General features: G+C 46.1%; 1 protein-coding gene across 6 annotated transcripts in view; it reads right to left on the minus strand.

Moving 5' to 3' along the window:
- ABTB3 (ankyrin repeat and BTB domain containing 3) overlaps positions 1 to 17,025 on the minus strand; it is a 217,745-nt gene that overhangs the window by 27,762 nt on the left and 172,958 nt on the right. For all 6 annotated transcript variants that reach the window (XM_056517283.1, XM_056517279.1, XM_056517278.1 and 3 more), the window contains 5 exons: positions 10,157 to 10,309; positions 7,299 to 7,464; positions 6,762 to 6,851; positions 6,070 to 6,171; positions 5,610 to 5,703 (listed from right to left, as the gene is read on the minus strand). In XM_056517283.1, the coding sequence (XP_056373258.1) occupies positions 5,610 to 5,703; positions 6,070 to 6,171; positions 6,762 to 6,851; positions 7,299 to 7,464; positions 10,157 to 10,309 (605 nt within the window). The remainder of the gene's footprint in view (positions 1 to 5,609; positions 5,704 to 6,069; positions 6,172 to 6,761; positions 6,852 to 7,298; positions 7,465 to 10,156; positions 10,310 to 17,025) is intronic.

A 17,025-nucleotide genomic window follows, 5' to 3' on the forward strand; every position in this document is an offset into this window, starting at 1 on the left:
CTAAGCTTTGCCGTGGCTTCCTTTCCCAATGTTCATTACACTTGGAGATGATGTCGGACCAGTTCCCCACTGAAAGGTCTAAGGTGGCTTTCGTAGTCAGCCTGCTGTCTGGAAAAGCCCTGGCTTGGGCCACACCGCTCTGGGACCGCAATGACCCCGTCACTGCCTCTGTACACTCCTTCTTCTCGGAAATTCGAAGTGTCTTTGAGGAACCTGCCCGAGCCTCTTCTGCTGAGACTGCCCTGTTGAACCTGGTCCAGGGTAATTCTTCCGTTGGCGAGTATGCCGTACAATTCCGTACTCTTGCTTCTGAATTATCCTGGAACAATGAGGCCCTCTGCGCGACCTTTAAAAAAGGCCTATCCAGCAACATTAAAGATGTTCTGGCCGCACGAGAAATGCCTGCTAATCTTCATGAACTTATTCACCTAGCCACTCGCATTGACATGCGTTTTTCCGAAAGGCGTCAGGAGCTCCGCCAAGATATGGACTCTGTTCGCACGAGGCGTTTCTTCTCCTCGGCTCCTCTCTCCTCTGGTTCCCTGCAATCTGTTCCTGTGCCTCCCGCCGTGGAGGCTATGCAGGTCGACCGGTCTCGCCTGACATCTCAAGAGAGGACACGACGCCGCATGGAGAACCTCTGCCTGTACTGTGCTAGTACCGAACACTTCCTGAGGGATTGTCCTATCCGCCCTCCCCGCCTGGAAAGACGTACCCTGACTCCGCACAAAGGTGAGACAATCCTTGATGTCCACTCTGCTTCTCCACGTCTTACTGTGCCTGTGCGGATGTCTGCCTCTGCCTTCTCCTTCTCTTCTGTGGCCTTCTTAGACTCTGGATCTGCAGGAAATTTTATTTTGGCCTCTCTCGTCAACAGGTTCAACATCCCAGTGACCAGTCTCACCAGACCCCTTTACATCAATTGTATAAACAATGAAAGATTGGACTGTTCCATACGTTTCCGCACGGAGCCCCTTCTAATGAGCATCGGATCTCATCACGAGAGGATTGAACTTTTGGTCCTCCCCAATTGCACCTCGGAAATTCTCCTTGGACTTCCCTGGCTTCAACTTCATTCCCCAACCCTGGATTGGTCCACTGGGGAGATCAAGAGTTGGGGGCCCTCTTGTTCCAAGGACTGTCTAAAACCGGTTCCCAGTAACCCTTGCCGTAACTCTGTGCTTCCTCCAGTAACCGGTCTCCCTAAGGCCTATATGGACTTCGCGGATGTTTTCTGCAAAAAACAAGCGGAGACTCTACCTCCTCACAGGCCTTATGATTGTCCTATCGACCTCCTCCCGGGCACTACTCCACCCCGGGGCAGAATTTATCCTCTCTCTGCCCCAGAGACTCTTGCCATGTCTGAATACGTCCAGGAGAATCTAAAAAAGGGCTTTATCCGTAAATCCTCCTCTCCTGCCGGAGCCGGATTTTTCTTTGTGTCCAAAAAAGATGGCTCTCTACGTCCTTGCATTGACTACCGCGGACTTAATAAAATCACGGTTAAGAACCGCTACCCCTTACCCCTCATCTCTGAACTCTTTGATCGCCTCCAAGGTGCCCACATCTTTACTAAATTGGACTTAAGAGGCGCCTATAACCTCATCCGCATCAGAGAGGGGGATGAGTGGAAAACAGCATTTAACACCAGAGATGGACACTTTGAGTATCTGGTCATGCCCTTTGGCCTGTGCAACGCCCCTGCTGTCTTCCAAGACTTTGTTAATGAAATTTTTCGTGATCTGTTATACTCCTGTGTTGTTGTATATCTTGATGATATCCTAATTTTTTCGGCCAATCTAGAAGAACACCGCCAGCATGTCCGTATGGTTCTTCAGAGACTTCGTGACAATCAACTCTATGCTAAAATTGAGAAATGTCTGTTTGAATGCCAATCTCTTCCTTTTCTAGGATACTTGGTCTCTGGCCAGGGACTACAAATGGATCCAGATAAACTCTCTGCCGTCTTAGATTGGCCACGCCCCTCCGGACTCCGTGCCATCCAACGTTTTTTGGGGTTCGCCAATTATTACAGGCAATTTATTCCACATTTTTCTACCATTGTGGCTCCTATTGTGGCTTTAACCAAAAAAAATGCCGATCCCAAGTCTTGGCCTCCTCAAGCGGAAGACGCCTTTAAACGACTCAAGTCCGCCTTCTCTTCGGCTCCCGTGCTCTCCAGACCTGACCCATCTAAACCCTTCCTATTGGAGGTTGATGCCTCCTCAGTGGGAGCTGGAGCTGTCCTTCTACAAAAAAACTCTTCCGGGCATGCTGTTACTTGTGGGTTTTTTTCTAGGACCTTCTCTCCGGCGGAGAGGAACTACTCCATCGGGGATCGAGAGCTTCTAGCCATTAAATTAGCACTTGAGGAATGGAGGCATCTGCTGGAGGGATCAAGATTTCCAGTTATTATTTACACCGATCACAAGAACCTCTCATACCTCGAGTCTGCCCAACGGCTGAATCCTCGTCAGGCCAGGTGGTCTCTGTTCTTTGCCCGATTTAATTTTGAAATTCACTTTCGGCCTGCTGATAAGAACATTAGGGCCGATGCTCTCTCTCGTTCCTCAGATGCTTCTGAAATTGAACTCTCTCCTCAACACATCATTCCTCCTGACTGCCTGATTTCCACTTCTCCAGCCTCCATCAGGCAAACTCCACCAGGAAAGACCTTTGTTTCTCCACGCCAACGCCTCGGAATCCTCAAATGGGGTCACTCCTCCCATCTCGCAGGTCATGCGGGCATCAAGAAATCTGTGCAACTCATCTCTCGCTTCTATTGGTGGCCGACTCTAGAGACTGATGTGGTGGACTTTGTGCGAGCCTGCACTATCTGTGCCCGGGATAAGACTCCTCGCCAGAAGCCCGCTGGTTTTCTTCTTCCTCTGCCTGTTCCCGAACAACCTTGGTCTCTGATTGGTATGGATTTTATTACTGACTTACCCCCATCCCATGGCAACACTGTTATTTGGGTGGTCGTTGATCGATTCTCCAAAATGGCCCATTTCATCCCTCTTCCTGGTCTTCCTTCAGCGCCTCAGTTGGCTAAACAATTTTTTGTACACATTTTTCGTCTTCACGGGTTGCCTACGCAGATCGTCTCGGATAGAGGCGTCCAATTTGTGTCTAAATTCTGGAGGGCTCTCTGTAAACAACTCAAGATTAAATTAAATTTTTCTTCTGCATACCATCCTCAATCCAATGGACAAGTAGAAAGAATTAACCAGATCTTGGGTGACTATTTACGACATTTTGTTTCCTCCCGCCAGGATGACTGGGCAGATCTTCTACCTTGGGCCGAATTCTCGTATAATTTCAGAATCTCTGAATCTTCCTCCAAATCCCCGTTTTTCGTGGTGTACGGCCGTCACCCTCTTCCCCCCCTCCCTACCCCCTTGCCCTCTGGTCTGCCCGCTGTGGATGAAATTTCTCGTGATCTCTCCATCATATGGAGAGAGACCCAAAATTCTCTCTTACAGGCTTCTTCACGCATGAAGAGATTCGCGGATAAGAAGAGAAGAGCTCCTCCCATTTTTTCCCCTGGAGACAAGGTATGGCTCTCCGCCAAATATGTCCGCTTCCGTGTCCCTAGCTATAAGTTGGGACCACGCTATCTTGGTCCTTTCAAGATTTTGCGCCAGATTAATCCTGTCTCTTACAAACTTCTTCTTCCTCCTTCTCTTCGTATTCCTAATGCCTTTCATGTTTCTCTTCTTAAACCACTTATCATTAACCGTTTCTCTCCCAAATCTGTTCCCCCCACTCCTGTCTCCGGCTCCTCGGACGTCTTCTCCGTCAAAGAAATTTTGGCATCTAAAAAGGTCAGAGGGAAAACCTTCTTTTTAGTGGATTGGGAGGGTTGTGGTCCAGAAGAGAGGTCCTGGGAACCTGAGGACAATATCCTGGACAAAAGTCTGGTCCTCAGGTTCTCAGGCTCCAAGAAGAGGGGGAGACCCAAGGGGGGGGGTACTGTTACGCCGAGCGCTCCGGGTCCCCGCTCCTCCCCGGAGCGCTCGCTACACTCCTCTCACTGCAGCGCTCCGGTCGGTTCCACGGACCCGGGGCGCTGCGATACCGCCTCTGGCCGGGATGCGATTCGCGATGCGGGTAGCGCCCGCTCGCGATGCGCACCCCGGCTCCCGTACCTGACTCGCTCTCCGTCAGTTCTGTCCCGGCGCGCGCGGCCCCGCTCCCTAGGGCGCGCGCGCGCCGGGTCTTTGCGATTTAAAGGGCCACTGCGCCGCTGATTGGCGCAGTGGTTCCAATTAGTGTTTACACCTGTGCACTTCCCTATATCACCTCACTTCCCCTTCACTCCCTCGCCGGATCCTGTTGCCTTAGTGCCAGTGAAAGCGTTTCCTTGTGTGTTCCTAGCCTGTGTTCCAGACCTCCTGCCGTTGCCCCTGACTACGATCCTTGCTGCCTGCCCCGACCTTCTGCTACGTCCGACCTTGCTTCTGTCTACTCCCTTGTACCGCGCCTATCTTCAGCAGCCAGAGAGGTTGAGCCGTTGCTAGGGGATACGACCTGGTCACTACCGCCGCAGCAAGACCATCCCGCTTTGCGGCGGGCTCTGGTGAAAACCAGTAGTGACTTAGAACCGATCCTCTAGCACGGTCCACGCCAATCCCTCTCTGGCACAGAGGATCCACTACCTGCCAGCCGGCATCGTGACAACACTCTTCTACACCTCTGTCACCCATGTACGCTCCTCTACACCCCTCTGTCACCCATGTACACTCCTCTACACCCCCAATACCCCTGTTACCCATGTACACCCCCTACGCCCCCCTGTCACCCATGTACACTCCTCTACACCCCTCTGTCACCCATGTACACTCTTCTACGCCCCTCTGTTACCCCTTTACACCTATATGCCCCCCCCTGTCACCCATGTACACTCTTCTACAACCATCTGTCACCCATGTACACTCCTCAACACCCCTCTGTTACCCATGTACACTCCTCTACACCCCTCTGTCACCCATGTACACTCCTCAACACCCCTCTGTTACCCATGTACACTCCTCTACACCTCTCTGTTACCCATATACATTCTTCTACAACCATCGGTCACCCACGTACACTCCTCTGTCACACCCTACACCACTCTGCCACACATGTACACTCTTCTACAGCCATGTACACTATTCTACACCGCACTGTCACCCATGTACACTCTTCTACAGCCATGTGCACTATTCTACACCCCTCTGTTACGCCTGTACACCTATACGCCCCTGTATTCCTCTTTACTTGTAAAAGGGGAATCTGGAGGCTGATGCAGGAAAAGTGCGGAGCCCAATAGGTTTGTTTTACAGGTTTAACGGTGAAGAATTGAGGCTGGAAGAAGTCATTATGATGACACGGAGAAAAGAAGGGAACAACGCTGATTTTAGAAGACGTCACTTGTGAGTTGCTATAATCTACATAGCTAACAGATAAATTGATGTTGTGCACTGTGGCTGTTTACCCCCCTTTTCTCTTTTTTTTTTTTGCTCGTCAAATTCGATAGGGGTACCCTGCAGGAAAAAATAAATTTCCGAGGGGTTCCCAGAGCCAAAAAAGGTTATATAGTAAATGTATCTGCCAAGTAAAATACTTGCCTGCAGCTGCTGCCAGTTGTAACGGAGTTTCTGAGTAATTTTCTTCTCCTGCTTCTAAAGATCCCTCCACATTGGCGCCTGCATCCAAAAGTAACTGAGGGAGAGAAGTACATACATCATACATGGAAACAACCTCTATCTATCTATCTTATATCTATCTATCTCATATCTATCTATCTTATATCTATCTATCTTATATCTTTCTATTATCTATCTATCTATCTATCTCATATCTATCTATCTCATATCTATCTATCTATCTATCTCATATCTATCTATCTATCTATCTATCTCATATCTATATTATATCTATCTCATATCTATCTATCTCATATCTATCTATCTCATATCTATCTATCTATCTATCTCATATCTATCTATCTATCTATCTATCTATATCATATCTATCCATCTCCTATGATTTAATCTTTGTATCTATTTATCTCATGCCTCATGATACCTGTACAACAGGAATATGTCCCTGGAGAACAGCGAATGTCAGCGCAGTCCAGTGTCGGGTTTCAGGGTGAACAGATGGATATTTATGAGCTGTGTTTGGGACCTGTAATGAAGATAAGATAAAGAACCATTATATTAATGATCCACAGTATCCTGCAATTCTATCATTCCATATAATGTACCGTCAGAAACCTGGGTCATGTATTAAAAACACATTGTGAGACAGTGACAGGAATTGTGGGAATCGTTATATTTCCCCAAGGTACCTGTCATACGTATCTACCAGGTTTCAGAAAGTGCATATCTCATCCAGGGAAAAGCCCAAAGGAAATCCAGAATAGTGTAAAATCCACAGCAGGCCATAAATTCTAAGGAACCTTTAGTTAAGTCCGTTTTTGGGCCTGGATTTTTATGGAATGAAAGGCAGGTTGGTAGTGGGGTCTTTCATTCCCTTTCTGGACAGTCCCGGCCTTCAGCGTGGCCAAAATAAGCACAGGTGCTGAAGACAGCTTGTCACTGGGCTTCAAGACAAAGTGAAATTTCCAAAACCCAGACAAAACTAAGAGACAGTCGCAATGGTAGTGATCTCAGCCTTAGTAGACAATCTCTATATCAGTGTTTCCCAACCAGGGTGACACCATCTTTAGGCACCCTGGTTGGGAAACACTGCTCTATATAGTTAATGTTAATTACCTCAACATTAAGTTCAGCACCCGCATCCAGGAGCATCTGTACCATAGCTTCATCTCCCCTGACACACGCGTACATTAGTGGGGTCATACCCTAGAAACAATGGCAAAAAAATTACATTTCAATATTATTGATGCTGTTATTTTTGTACGTGTTATACATATTACATACAACCACACTGACCCCATTAAACCCCCATAACAGGCCTTTCTACCTTGCTCTATACCGACACTGGGCAAGAACAGTCACCTGTCTACAGATAGGTGACTCTTCCTTTTGGAGGAGAATCTGGTTTGGCTAATCCATAGTCTTGTTTTAAAGTTCTTTAAGATGTCAAGCATTGTCTTAGAGAGCAGCTACCTCCAATAGTGCTTTTTCTTTGGGAGATACAGATAGTTTGCATACCTTTTTCCCAGAAAGCATTGCATGACCTATAAGACTCTGCCAGCATGGTGGTCTTCTCATGGAGACACATTGCTCCTTCAGCATACATCATATCATGTCATACCCATTACATCCAGGAGATGGCATCCTACTTACTTGCTCACTCATGCTGTTGATTCCTTCAGGACCGAGTAGCGTCACAGCTTGCTTGACCAGGTCTGTCCTTCCACAGTTGAGCATCCTAAATCCGAGGTCTTGCTTAAACTTGGCTTCTGTGGCTACCGCATCTAGTTTGCGAGATGCGCAAAAACAGTCATCGGCCCTGTGAAGGACAAAGATGGAGTCAATCATAAAACGTACAGAAGAAGTGGCCATAACTATGGTGGTTGTGTTCCCAACCATTCACTGTGTGACACTCATCAGGGAAAATATGTAGGGCAGAGGTAGCAGTCGCACCCAGGTCCAGTTGCGCCACTGGTTGGATTGTGTCTGTAAGCATGTATGGAACATTGTCCACATGACTCCCCTCTGATTAGTTTCTATATAGAAACTGCCAAAAGGTTTGAGGGAGGAGTCTCCTAAGTCTCTATCCACAGAGAGTTTAAACCAGTTAGTTTTGTCCTAACCAGAGTAGTGTGCAGACGTGGCTGTCTGCCTCCTACTAGGCCATGTGAGGAAAAAAGATGGGTTGGGCCTAGTTCAGTATCAAGTTTTCATCAACCAGTGTCAACTTCAGTTCCAGTTACTAAAGTTCACCTGAGTCAGCTCTAGGTCGGTCACAGTGATCACCATGTGGCATTCAGAAGGTTTTACCCAAAACTGTCTCTACAGTCTACACCAAGAGGGCATTCATCTCAAGTACTCTCTTCCTGCTACAAGAAGAACTGTCTAGCCGGAAGAGGGACTAGCAGAGCAAGTACTCTTCTGCAAACACTTAACTCTTTGTGGACTTCCCACTGAAGTTAGTGCCATGTGGTATCCATGTCATTTGTATCTTACACCCTGCCATAGCGAACTGCAATACTCAGAATTATGAGTACTTTAGTAAAGTTTACTACAGTTTTGCAAGTTACCTGCCTGAGGGACTACTACTCTTGGCTGCCCTTGACTACTCCACCCATCCTCCTTTTGGGCACCACACAGTCCCCTAAGATTTCCCAAAGGCATTAGTTATTATCCAGGGGCAAGTAAATTGCCAGTCTATAGGATATGATTGTATACAGGGTTAAATGGCATTTGAGCTGGAATGTGTCATATCCATATTTCCTTATATTTGATTTATGACACGACCTCGTGCTCCTCATATCTAAATCCATTTTCTGTATATTAGATTTCCCCCTCCGGGAGTAAAGGCTTGTGGAGAGGAGCGGGGTGGCACGTACGCCACATATCCATAATTTCCTGCCTCAGGTCGGCTGTAGTTGAATGTACCATGTAGATAATTCATTTTATACCAGAGACTTCTAGGTGATTCCGCAAAAAAACAGATCTAAAATGTAATACAAGTCATCTATGTCTAGTTAACATTTACTCTAATTTCACCCACAGTGGTGGTGGTGATGATCTAATTTAAAGGTGCCATCACTTTTGTTGAGTCCTTTTTTTGTGTCTGTTTTTTAATGCCACATTGTTTTGTATTACATAAAACCACAAGACATTTTAACTAAGGATGCACCGAAATTTCGGCCTCCAAAAATTTTTGGCCGAAAATGCCCTTTCCAGCCTTTTCAGCTAAGGGGATTTCCTATCGATAATTTCGGTGGGCATGGCCTAAAAGAGGGGTGTGGCTTTCAACTTATACACTCTCCGGTGTAAGGTGCAGAACACCCTCCCAGTCTTGTGCGGCCTTCCCCAGGTCACGTGCGGCGTGGTCCAGGTCCCTGACCCCAACCCCCGAGTCTCGTATGGCATGGTCCAGGCCCCCCCCCCTCTTCCCCAGGTCTCGTGCGGCACGATTTTGCCCCTCCATTACAGGCCCACTGTCTTTTCTCCCAGCAGTGCCGAGCACTGGGAGGAGTTGACTTAACCCTTACACGCCCGACCGCAGTGTGTATACGGCGCAGCTCGCTCCATACTGGCTAATGCCGGTGTGAGGTTCAAATTTGTGCCCCGAACTTTAACCCCCCGATCTGCTATTGGTCGGTCGCTTCTGACTGAACAATAGCAGGGATGGGAGGGGTGCCTCCTCACCCCCATCCCTTCAGGGTGATCGGAGCTATCTTGGACAGCCCCGTTCACCCTTATATTCTGGGTCACCGGAGACCCTTATGACCCGGAATTGCCGCAAATCGTCGGTTTGAATTGAGGACCCCCCCAGACGTTGACACAGGATGCCTGCTGAATGATTTCAGCAGGCATCCCATTCTGTTCACTGCCCAGATACCGGTGGTGAACGGAAATGCAGAGGGCGTACCCTTAGTCCTAGACAGGTTAATGATTTAATCAAAAACTCCACTCACACGCCCCCTCAATACATGTCAATGGGAGAGCCGAAGCACTGCACTCGGCAATCTCTCCGATAGAGCTGCATTGAGGGGACGTGTCGGCTGCCGCTTCGCGTGGTGGTTGAAACACGCCATTTCGATGGAGAGCCGGGGCCCCGTCTGGGAGAATGCCGGGGGAAGGGGGTGGTTAAGCGGTCAGGCCCCCCAAATAGGACAGAGATAGGTTTTTGTATCCCGGAGTACCGCTTTAATACTCAAAGCGAGAGCTAAATCTTGCAATAGTTATAGGCAGGGGACTCCAGTCTTTTAAATCCATGTGACCTAGTAGGCCATGGACAGAAAGTGCCCAACGTGGACAAAGTGGTGCTTAGTTAGAAGTACTCCTAAGGGCTTCTTTAGCTAACTGTTAGGATGGGGTGACTTTTTACGAAACAATATAAAGCTTATAGGTGAAGGGTTGATATTTGCCAGAAGCCCCTTCCAGGATCAGATTAGTATTTCGAGAATCTGCAATTTGAGAAAAGTTTTAAATATAGGAGACCCCAAGTGAGTTTCCATCGATGCACGTACTTGAGCTGCCGTGGTTCACAGTCCACACCGGGGAGTAGAAGACGGGCGGCCTGTCGCACATCATCACTATCTACAGAAAAACTGCGACGGTATCCGGCATGAGCTACGGCTACACGAATCCATTCCATCAAAGGTGGGAGCATCAGGAACGGCCTGTCAGGGAAAAAAAACATAAAGTTGTCAGCTTTACATTACAACATTTTCTAGCCCTGTGTGTTCTTTTAGATGTGATAAGGAAATTGATCTCAGCTGGCGTCCCTATTGTGGTTGGCAGAGTTCCCACAATGCAATGCATCGTGGGTCATTTTCCGCTGACAAAATGCATAACAGCCCCTGTACACTCGATGCCGTTTCCTCAATAATGTAACTCAAAGCACATGTTCTCCATAGATATTGACGTAGAGTGCCTCATGCTAGTTCATATTAATACAGATCAACTTGGATTTTCCGTAATCCCCTCCTGAAATCAGCTGTCATATGTGATGATGTCACCACTTAATTCAATACAGATATGGCCGCGGTGGGGAGGATCACTTTCACGAATATTGCTGTATATATTTCTCTTTCAGAATAAAAGATAATTAACATGTTGTAAATACCATAAACACCTTGAAGGGGTTATCCAGGGGAAAACTTTTTTTTTATATATCAACTGGCTCCAGAAAGTTAAACAGATTTGTAAATTATTTCTATTAAAAAAATCTTAATCCTTTCAATACTTATGAGCTGCTGAAGTTGAGTTGTTATTTTTTTGTCTAAGTGCTCTCTGATGACACCTGTCTCGGGAACCACCCAGTTTAAAAGCAAATCCCCATAGCAAACCTCTTCTACTCTGTGCAGTTCCCGAGACAAGCAGAGATGTCAGCAGAGAGCACTGTTGCCGGCCAAAAAACAACAACTCAACTTCAGCAGCTGATAATTAATGAAAGGATTAAGATTTTTTAATAGAAGTAATTTACAAATCTGTTTAACCTTCTGGAGCCAGTTGATATAAGGGGTATTTTTCCTGGAATACCCCTTTAAAGGACATGTCCGTTTTAAGACACCACATAATTTTATATATCCAACATGTCTTAGCATATAACTGCAGGGCTCCTTAGAAGTGAGATCTTGGATACACATAGCCTGGGATTACACACGTGTTTTTTTGGAATTTTTTGGGCCAGAAAAAAAAAAAAACCTCCTAATTTTTCACTCCCAAGATGTAGTATTTGATGTCTTTGTTCAAAAAAAAAAATAAAATAAAAAATAATAATAATAAATTGTGTGTATAGGTATAGTAGTTGTTTTTTTTGGCGTTTTATCCGATTTTTATTTTTTATTTTTATTTTTTCATTCCAGTCATGTGATTTTTATTGAAGAATTGGGGGAGAAAAAAAAAAAAAAGTTATATTAAATACACATTTAGGAGGCCCACACCTCTTAATAAACGCCCCTTCCGAAAAGTGTGAAGGGAATAAATGCTAATTTTACCAAAAATGTTTTCCATCATTTGTATCTGTCTAGGTTCCATAAGCTAAAATCTATTTCTTTACAATTTATGCCCGGTATAACAAATGTGTCATTCTGCTAGAGGCCACACCCCCTGATAAGCCCCACCTACATAAAAAGGGTCAACAGTGGAGAAAAAAAAATCTAATTTTACCAATATTTTTACGGTACCTTTTTTTTCAATAAACTTCAACTATGCATGCACTGAAAAACTGAAATCAATTCCTGATATACTTTAATGAGTCATGCTGCTGGAGGCTACACATCCTAAGCTCCACCCATTTTTTTCTTAAATGGGGTACTCCGCTGCTCAGCGTTTGGAACAAACTGTTCCGAACGCTGGAGCCGGCGCCTGGAGCTTGTGATGTCATAACCCCGCCCCCTCATGACATCACGTCCCACCCCCTTAATGCAAGTCTATGGGAGGGGGCGTGACGGTTGTCACGCCCCCTCCCATAGACTTGCATTGGGGGGGGCGGGGCATGACATCATGAGGGGGCAGGGCTATGACGTCACAAGCTCCTGGTGCCGGCTCCAGCGTTCGGAACAGCTTGTTCCAAACGCTGAGCAGCGGAATACCCCATTTAAATGTCAAGGTGTAAAAGAAAAGAAAATTTTACCAAAATTTTTGTATTGTTTTTCCTTCATCTGTGAAGCCTCTTTAGCTATCCATGCGCCACACATCAAATTTCCAACTTTGTAAAACAATTTCCCACCATATGTGGAGCCTCTGTGGCTTCTGTGGGCCACAAACTGAAAATAGTACTTGCTACAATTTATGATCATTCTAATAAATGATTTAAGCACTGTAAATTTTATTGTTTTTTTTTTAAACGTGACAAAAGTGGTGAGAATGCAAAAAAAGAAATTAGCAAATTTTACCAATATTTTCATCTTTTTCCACCATCTGTGGCTGCCCCTGTGCCACAAACTAAAATTGAGTTTCATTACAATGAATTCCCATTTATAGTTGTCGAGGGAGGTAATGCTTTTCCAAATAAGCACGGCCAACTTTTTACTTGGGAAAAAAGTAACAAATTTTACCAAAATTTGCATCTTTTTTTCTCCCAATTATCTGTGAAGGATTTATGGCTCTCCATGCACCACAAACTAAAATCAATTGATGTCAGCTGTGTCAATGTGTCATACTTCAGATGCCCCACCCAATTTATAAAAATGCATGTTAGAACAGAAATAAATAATTTTTACAAAATTTGCAACTCATGTATGCCAGGAGACTGGCGTACAATAACTAGTATATATCCAAACAGTATGTTAGAAAGATATATAAATTTATTTTTCAATAGTATAGGAGGACCCTTTTATTAAAAAGCAAAAGACACATATGGACACAAAAATTTGCCGAAACCGCTGGCAAATTTTATCTTAAAGGGGTACTCTGCCCCTAGACATCTGTCTGACATCTGTCTGATTGCGGGGGATCCCGCAGCTGGGGACCCCCCGCTATCTCGGCTGTGGCACCCCAGACATCTGATGCACGGAGCGAACCTCGCTCCATGCATCGGATGACTGGCAATGCCAGGCAGAGGTTCGTGATGTCACAGCCATGCCCCCTCAATGCAATTCTATGTCTCCCATAGACTTGCATTGAGGGGGCATGGCCATGCCGCCACAAGCGGGGCGCGGCTGTGATATCATGAGCCTCCAGCGCTGCACCCGACGCTCTAAACAAATGCCTGATAGAGGCAGGGAGATCGCGGGGGTCTCCAGCAGCGGGGCCCCCGCGATCAGACATTTTATCCCCTATCCTTTGGATAGGGGATGAGATGTCTAGGGGCGGAGTACCCCTTTAAGACCATAGGATGGTATTGGCAAACCAGGACACGTACCCACGTGTTTTGTTTTTCAGCTAATAAAGTATAAATCATCCCTAAATGATGCTCTTAAATATTAATATCAATAATATCAGTGAACATTTGGTTTACGGGAAATAATTCCTTTACGATCCATGAATCTCTTATAAAATAACCTTTAAATATTAATTACAACCTTGCGCTCATTAAGAGATGATTGAATTACGTAGGTCAATACTAAACCGCTCTATAATGTTTAACTCACCGCCACTTTATTCCCCTGCCCGGGAAAGCCAATGTTCTCGCCATCACTGCTGTATATTTCAGATCACTTAACACCACCTTCAAGGCAACCTTGCTAAAATATTCAGGAGCTACATATATATTACACGCACAAGCAGAGATGTCTCCTATAGGCTTCAAATCAGTGACAAATCATATAATGGACGCGCCCGCCGAAAAGAGGGATCTCACTGGGACATATATGACCTTGGCAAGAGACATTACGGCACAAAGTGAGGGATCGGATGGAGGGCTTCTGTATCCTCTTGTAGCTACGGCAATTTTCTGGCAGTTTTCATTAGGATTGCAGCCGAGCCGAGAAATCTTATTAGTGGGATTTTCATGGGCTGGAAATTTGACTTCCCAACCTGGGCATCTTTTATACTCACTTCATACCCTGCAGCGTTCTGAAATGTTCAATCAACCCGGCATGGAAACGATGTCGCACATTTTCACACACCATTTTTTTTTTTATTATTCCTAACCTAACATTGCTAGTCAAAGTGCACCCATAGAATTGCAAGCCACAGAGCAAACCACAATTCCCTCTTAACATAGCAGGCAACAGAGCAAACCACGGAGTGCCACAAATAGAGCCAGCAACAAAGCAAAGAAAATAACAGTGCACCCATAAAAGAGAAAGCAACAGCGCCACCCATAACAGAGCAAGTTACAGAGCACCCATCAGAGAGCAAAGGATAGTGCACTCAAAACAGTAAGAGAGCGTATTAGTGCACCCATCAAGGAGCAAGTTACAGAGCACCCATAAGAAAGCAAGTTACAGTGCACCCATTAAACAGCATGTTACAGTGCACCCATTAGACAGCATGTTACAGAGCACCAATCAGACAGCATGTTACAGAGCACCAATCAGACAGCATGTTACAGTGCACCCATCAAAGAGCAAGTTATAGAGCACCCATCAGACAGCATGTTACAGAGCACCCATCAGACAGCATGTTACAGTGCACCCATTAGACAGCATGTTGCAGAGCACCAATCAGACCGCATGTTACAGTGCACCCATTAGACAGCATGCTACAGAGCACCCATCAGACAGCATGTTACAGTGCACCCATTAGACAGCATGTTGCAGAGCACCAATCAGACCGCATGTTACAGTGCACCCATTAGACAGCATGCTACAGAGCACCAATCAGACAGCATGTAATAGAGCACCCATCAGACAGCATGTTACAGAGCACCCATCAGACAGCATGTTACAGTTCACCCATCAGACAGCATGTTACAGTGCACTCATAAGAAAGCAAGTTACAGTCTACCTATCAGACAGCATGTTACAGTGCACCCATCAGAGCTATTGTCTGTGTGTATCTGTGTGAAGTGGGGTAGACAAGCAGGGCTCTGTGCAGTGAGGACAAGCAGGGCTCTTTGTAGGGGCATAGCCATAGAGGTAGCAGTCGCACCGGGGCCCTGGTGCCTAAGGGGGCCCAAAACACATATTCCCCATAAGAGACCAGTATTATAATTGGCATTTGGAGCCCTGTTGCAGATTTTGCTTCGGGGGCCCAGAAGCTTCAAGCTACGCCTCTGGCTCTGTGCAGTGAGGAAAAGCAGGGCTCCGAACACAGAGGACAAGCAGGGCTCCGTACACAGAGGACAAGCAGGGCTCTGTACACTGAGGACAAGCAGGGCTGTGTACACTGAGGACAAGCAGGGATCTGTACACTGAGGACAAGCAGGGCTCTGTACACTGAGGACAAGCAGGGCTCTGTACACTGAGGACAAGCAGGGCTGTGTACACTGAGGACAAGCAGGGACCTGTACACAGAGGACAAGCAGGGCCCTGTACACTGAGGACAAGCAGGGCTCTGTACACTGAGGACAAGCAGGGCTGTGTACACTGAGGACAAGCAGGGATCTGTACACTGAGGACAAGCAGGGCTCTGTACACTGAGGACAAGCGGGGCTCTGTACACTGAGGACAAGCAGGGCTCTGTACACTAAGGACAAGCAGGGCTTTGTACACTGATGACAAGCAGGGCTCTGTACACTGAGGACAAGCAGGGCTCTGTACACTAAGGACAAGCAGGGCTCAGTACACTGATGACAAGCAGGGATCTGTACACTGAGGACAAGCAGAGCTCTGTACACAGAGGACAAGCGGGGCTCTGTACACTGAGGACAAGCAGGGCTCTGTACACTGAAGACAAGCAGGGCTCTGTACACTGAGGACAAGCAGGGCTCTGTACACTGAGGACAAGCAGGGCTCTGTACACTGAGGACAAGCAGGGCTCTGTATACTGAGGACAAGCAGGGCTCTGTACACTGAGGACAAGCAGGGCTCTGTACACTGAGGACAAGCAGGGCTCTGTACACTGAGGACAAGCGGGGCTCTGTACACTGCACTGAGGCTCTATGACATGCTCCCAGCTTACATAGCAGGATGATTGACAAGCTAGGAGTCTGCACAGAGCCCTGTCCTGCCCTCACTTCCTGTATTTGGACTCCTCACAGAGACACACAGGCAGAAGCTGCAGGGACAGCATTTTTTCACCCAAAAATATAAAAGAAATGTAATCAATGTATATAACAAATTTACATATAATGGTATTATCTACATTATATCAAAAGTTTTTGTTAAGGACAGGTACACTTTAAGAGATCAAGCTACCCTGCACCCATAACAAAGCAATGGTAGGGAAGCAACACTAAACGTATTAGAAAGCAAGTTATAATGCACCCAGTTCAAAGGATAGTGCACCCATAACAAAGAAAGCTGCTATGCACCTATAAGGCTAGGATTCTACTTGTTTTTTTTTCCCAGCATTTTTTTCACTGAAAAAACACCAGAAAAAACGCAGTAGGGAGGGGGAAATATTTTTTTAGGAAATCTTTATTTTGTTATAATGAACTTTTAATAATTTTTTTTAATAAAGTGTGTGTGTATGTGTGTTTCACTTATTTTTTTTTACATTTTTTAGGTAGTGCTACTACTCCCAGCATGGAACAAACTGTTCTACAATAAGAGTAGAAGTACCTGTACTAATAGACATATCGCCCTGGGTGTCAATCCTGACACCCCATGCAATCATCCATAATATAGCAGAGATGCGGAGCGGCTCTATACAGCTCTCACATCTCTGCACTATACTCCGGCCAGTGATGTGAATAGAACATCACTCATTCATATTTTCCGCCCAGAGTGGGGATTGGCCAGATGATTGCAGCCAATCACAGCTCTCTGAGGGAAATATGAATGAGTGATGTTCTATTCATATCACTGGCCGGCCGGAGTACAGAACAGAGATGCAGAGCGCA

The sequence above is a fragment of the Hyla sarda genome, chromosome 4, assembly GCF_029499605.1.
Source record: "Hyla sarda isolate aHylSar1 chromosome 4, aHylSar1.hap1, whole genome shotgun sequence".
Taxonomy (NCBI): Eukaryota; Metazoa; Chordata; class Amphibia; order Anura; family Hylidae; genus Hyla; species Hyla sarda.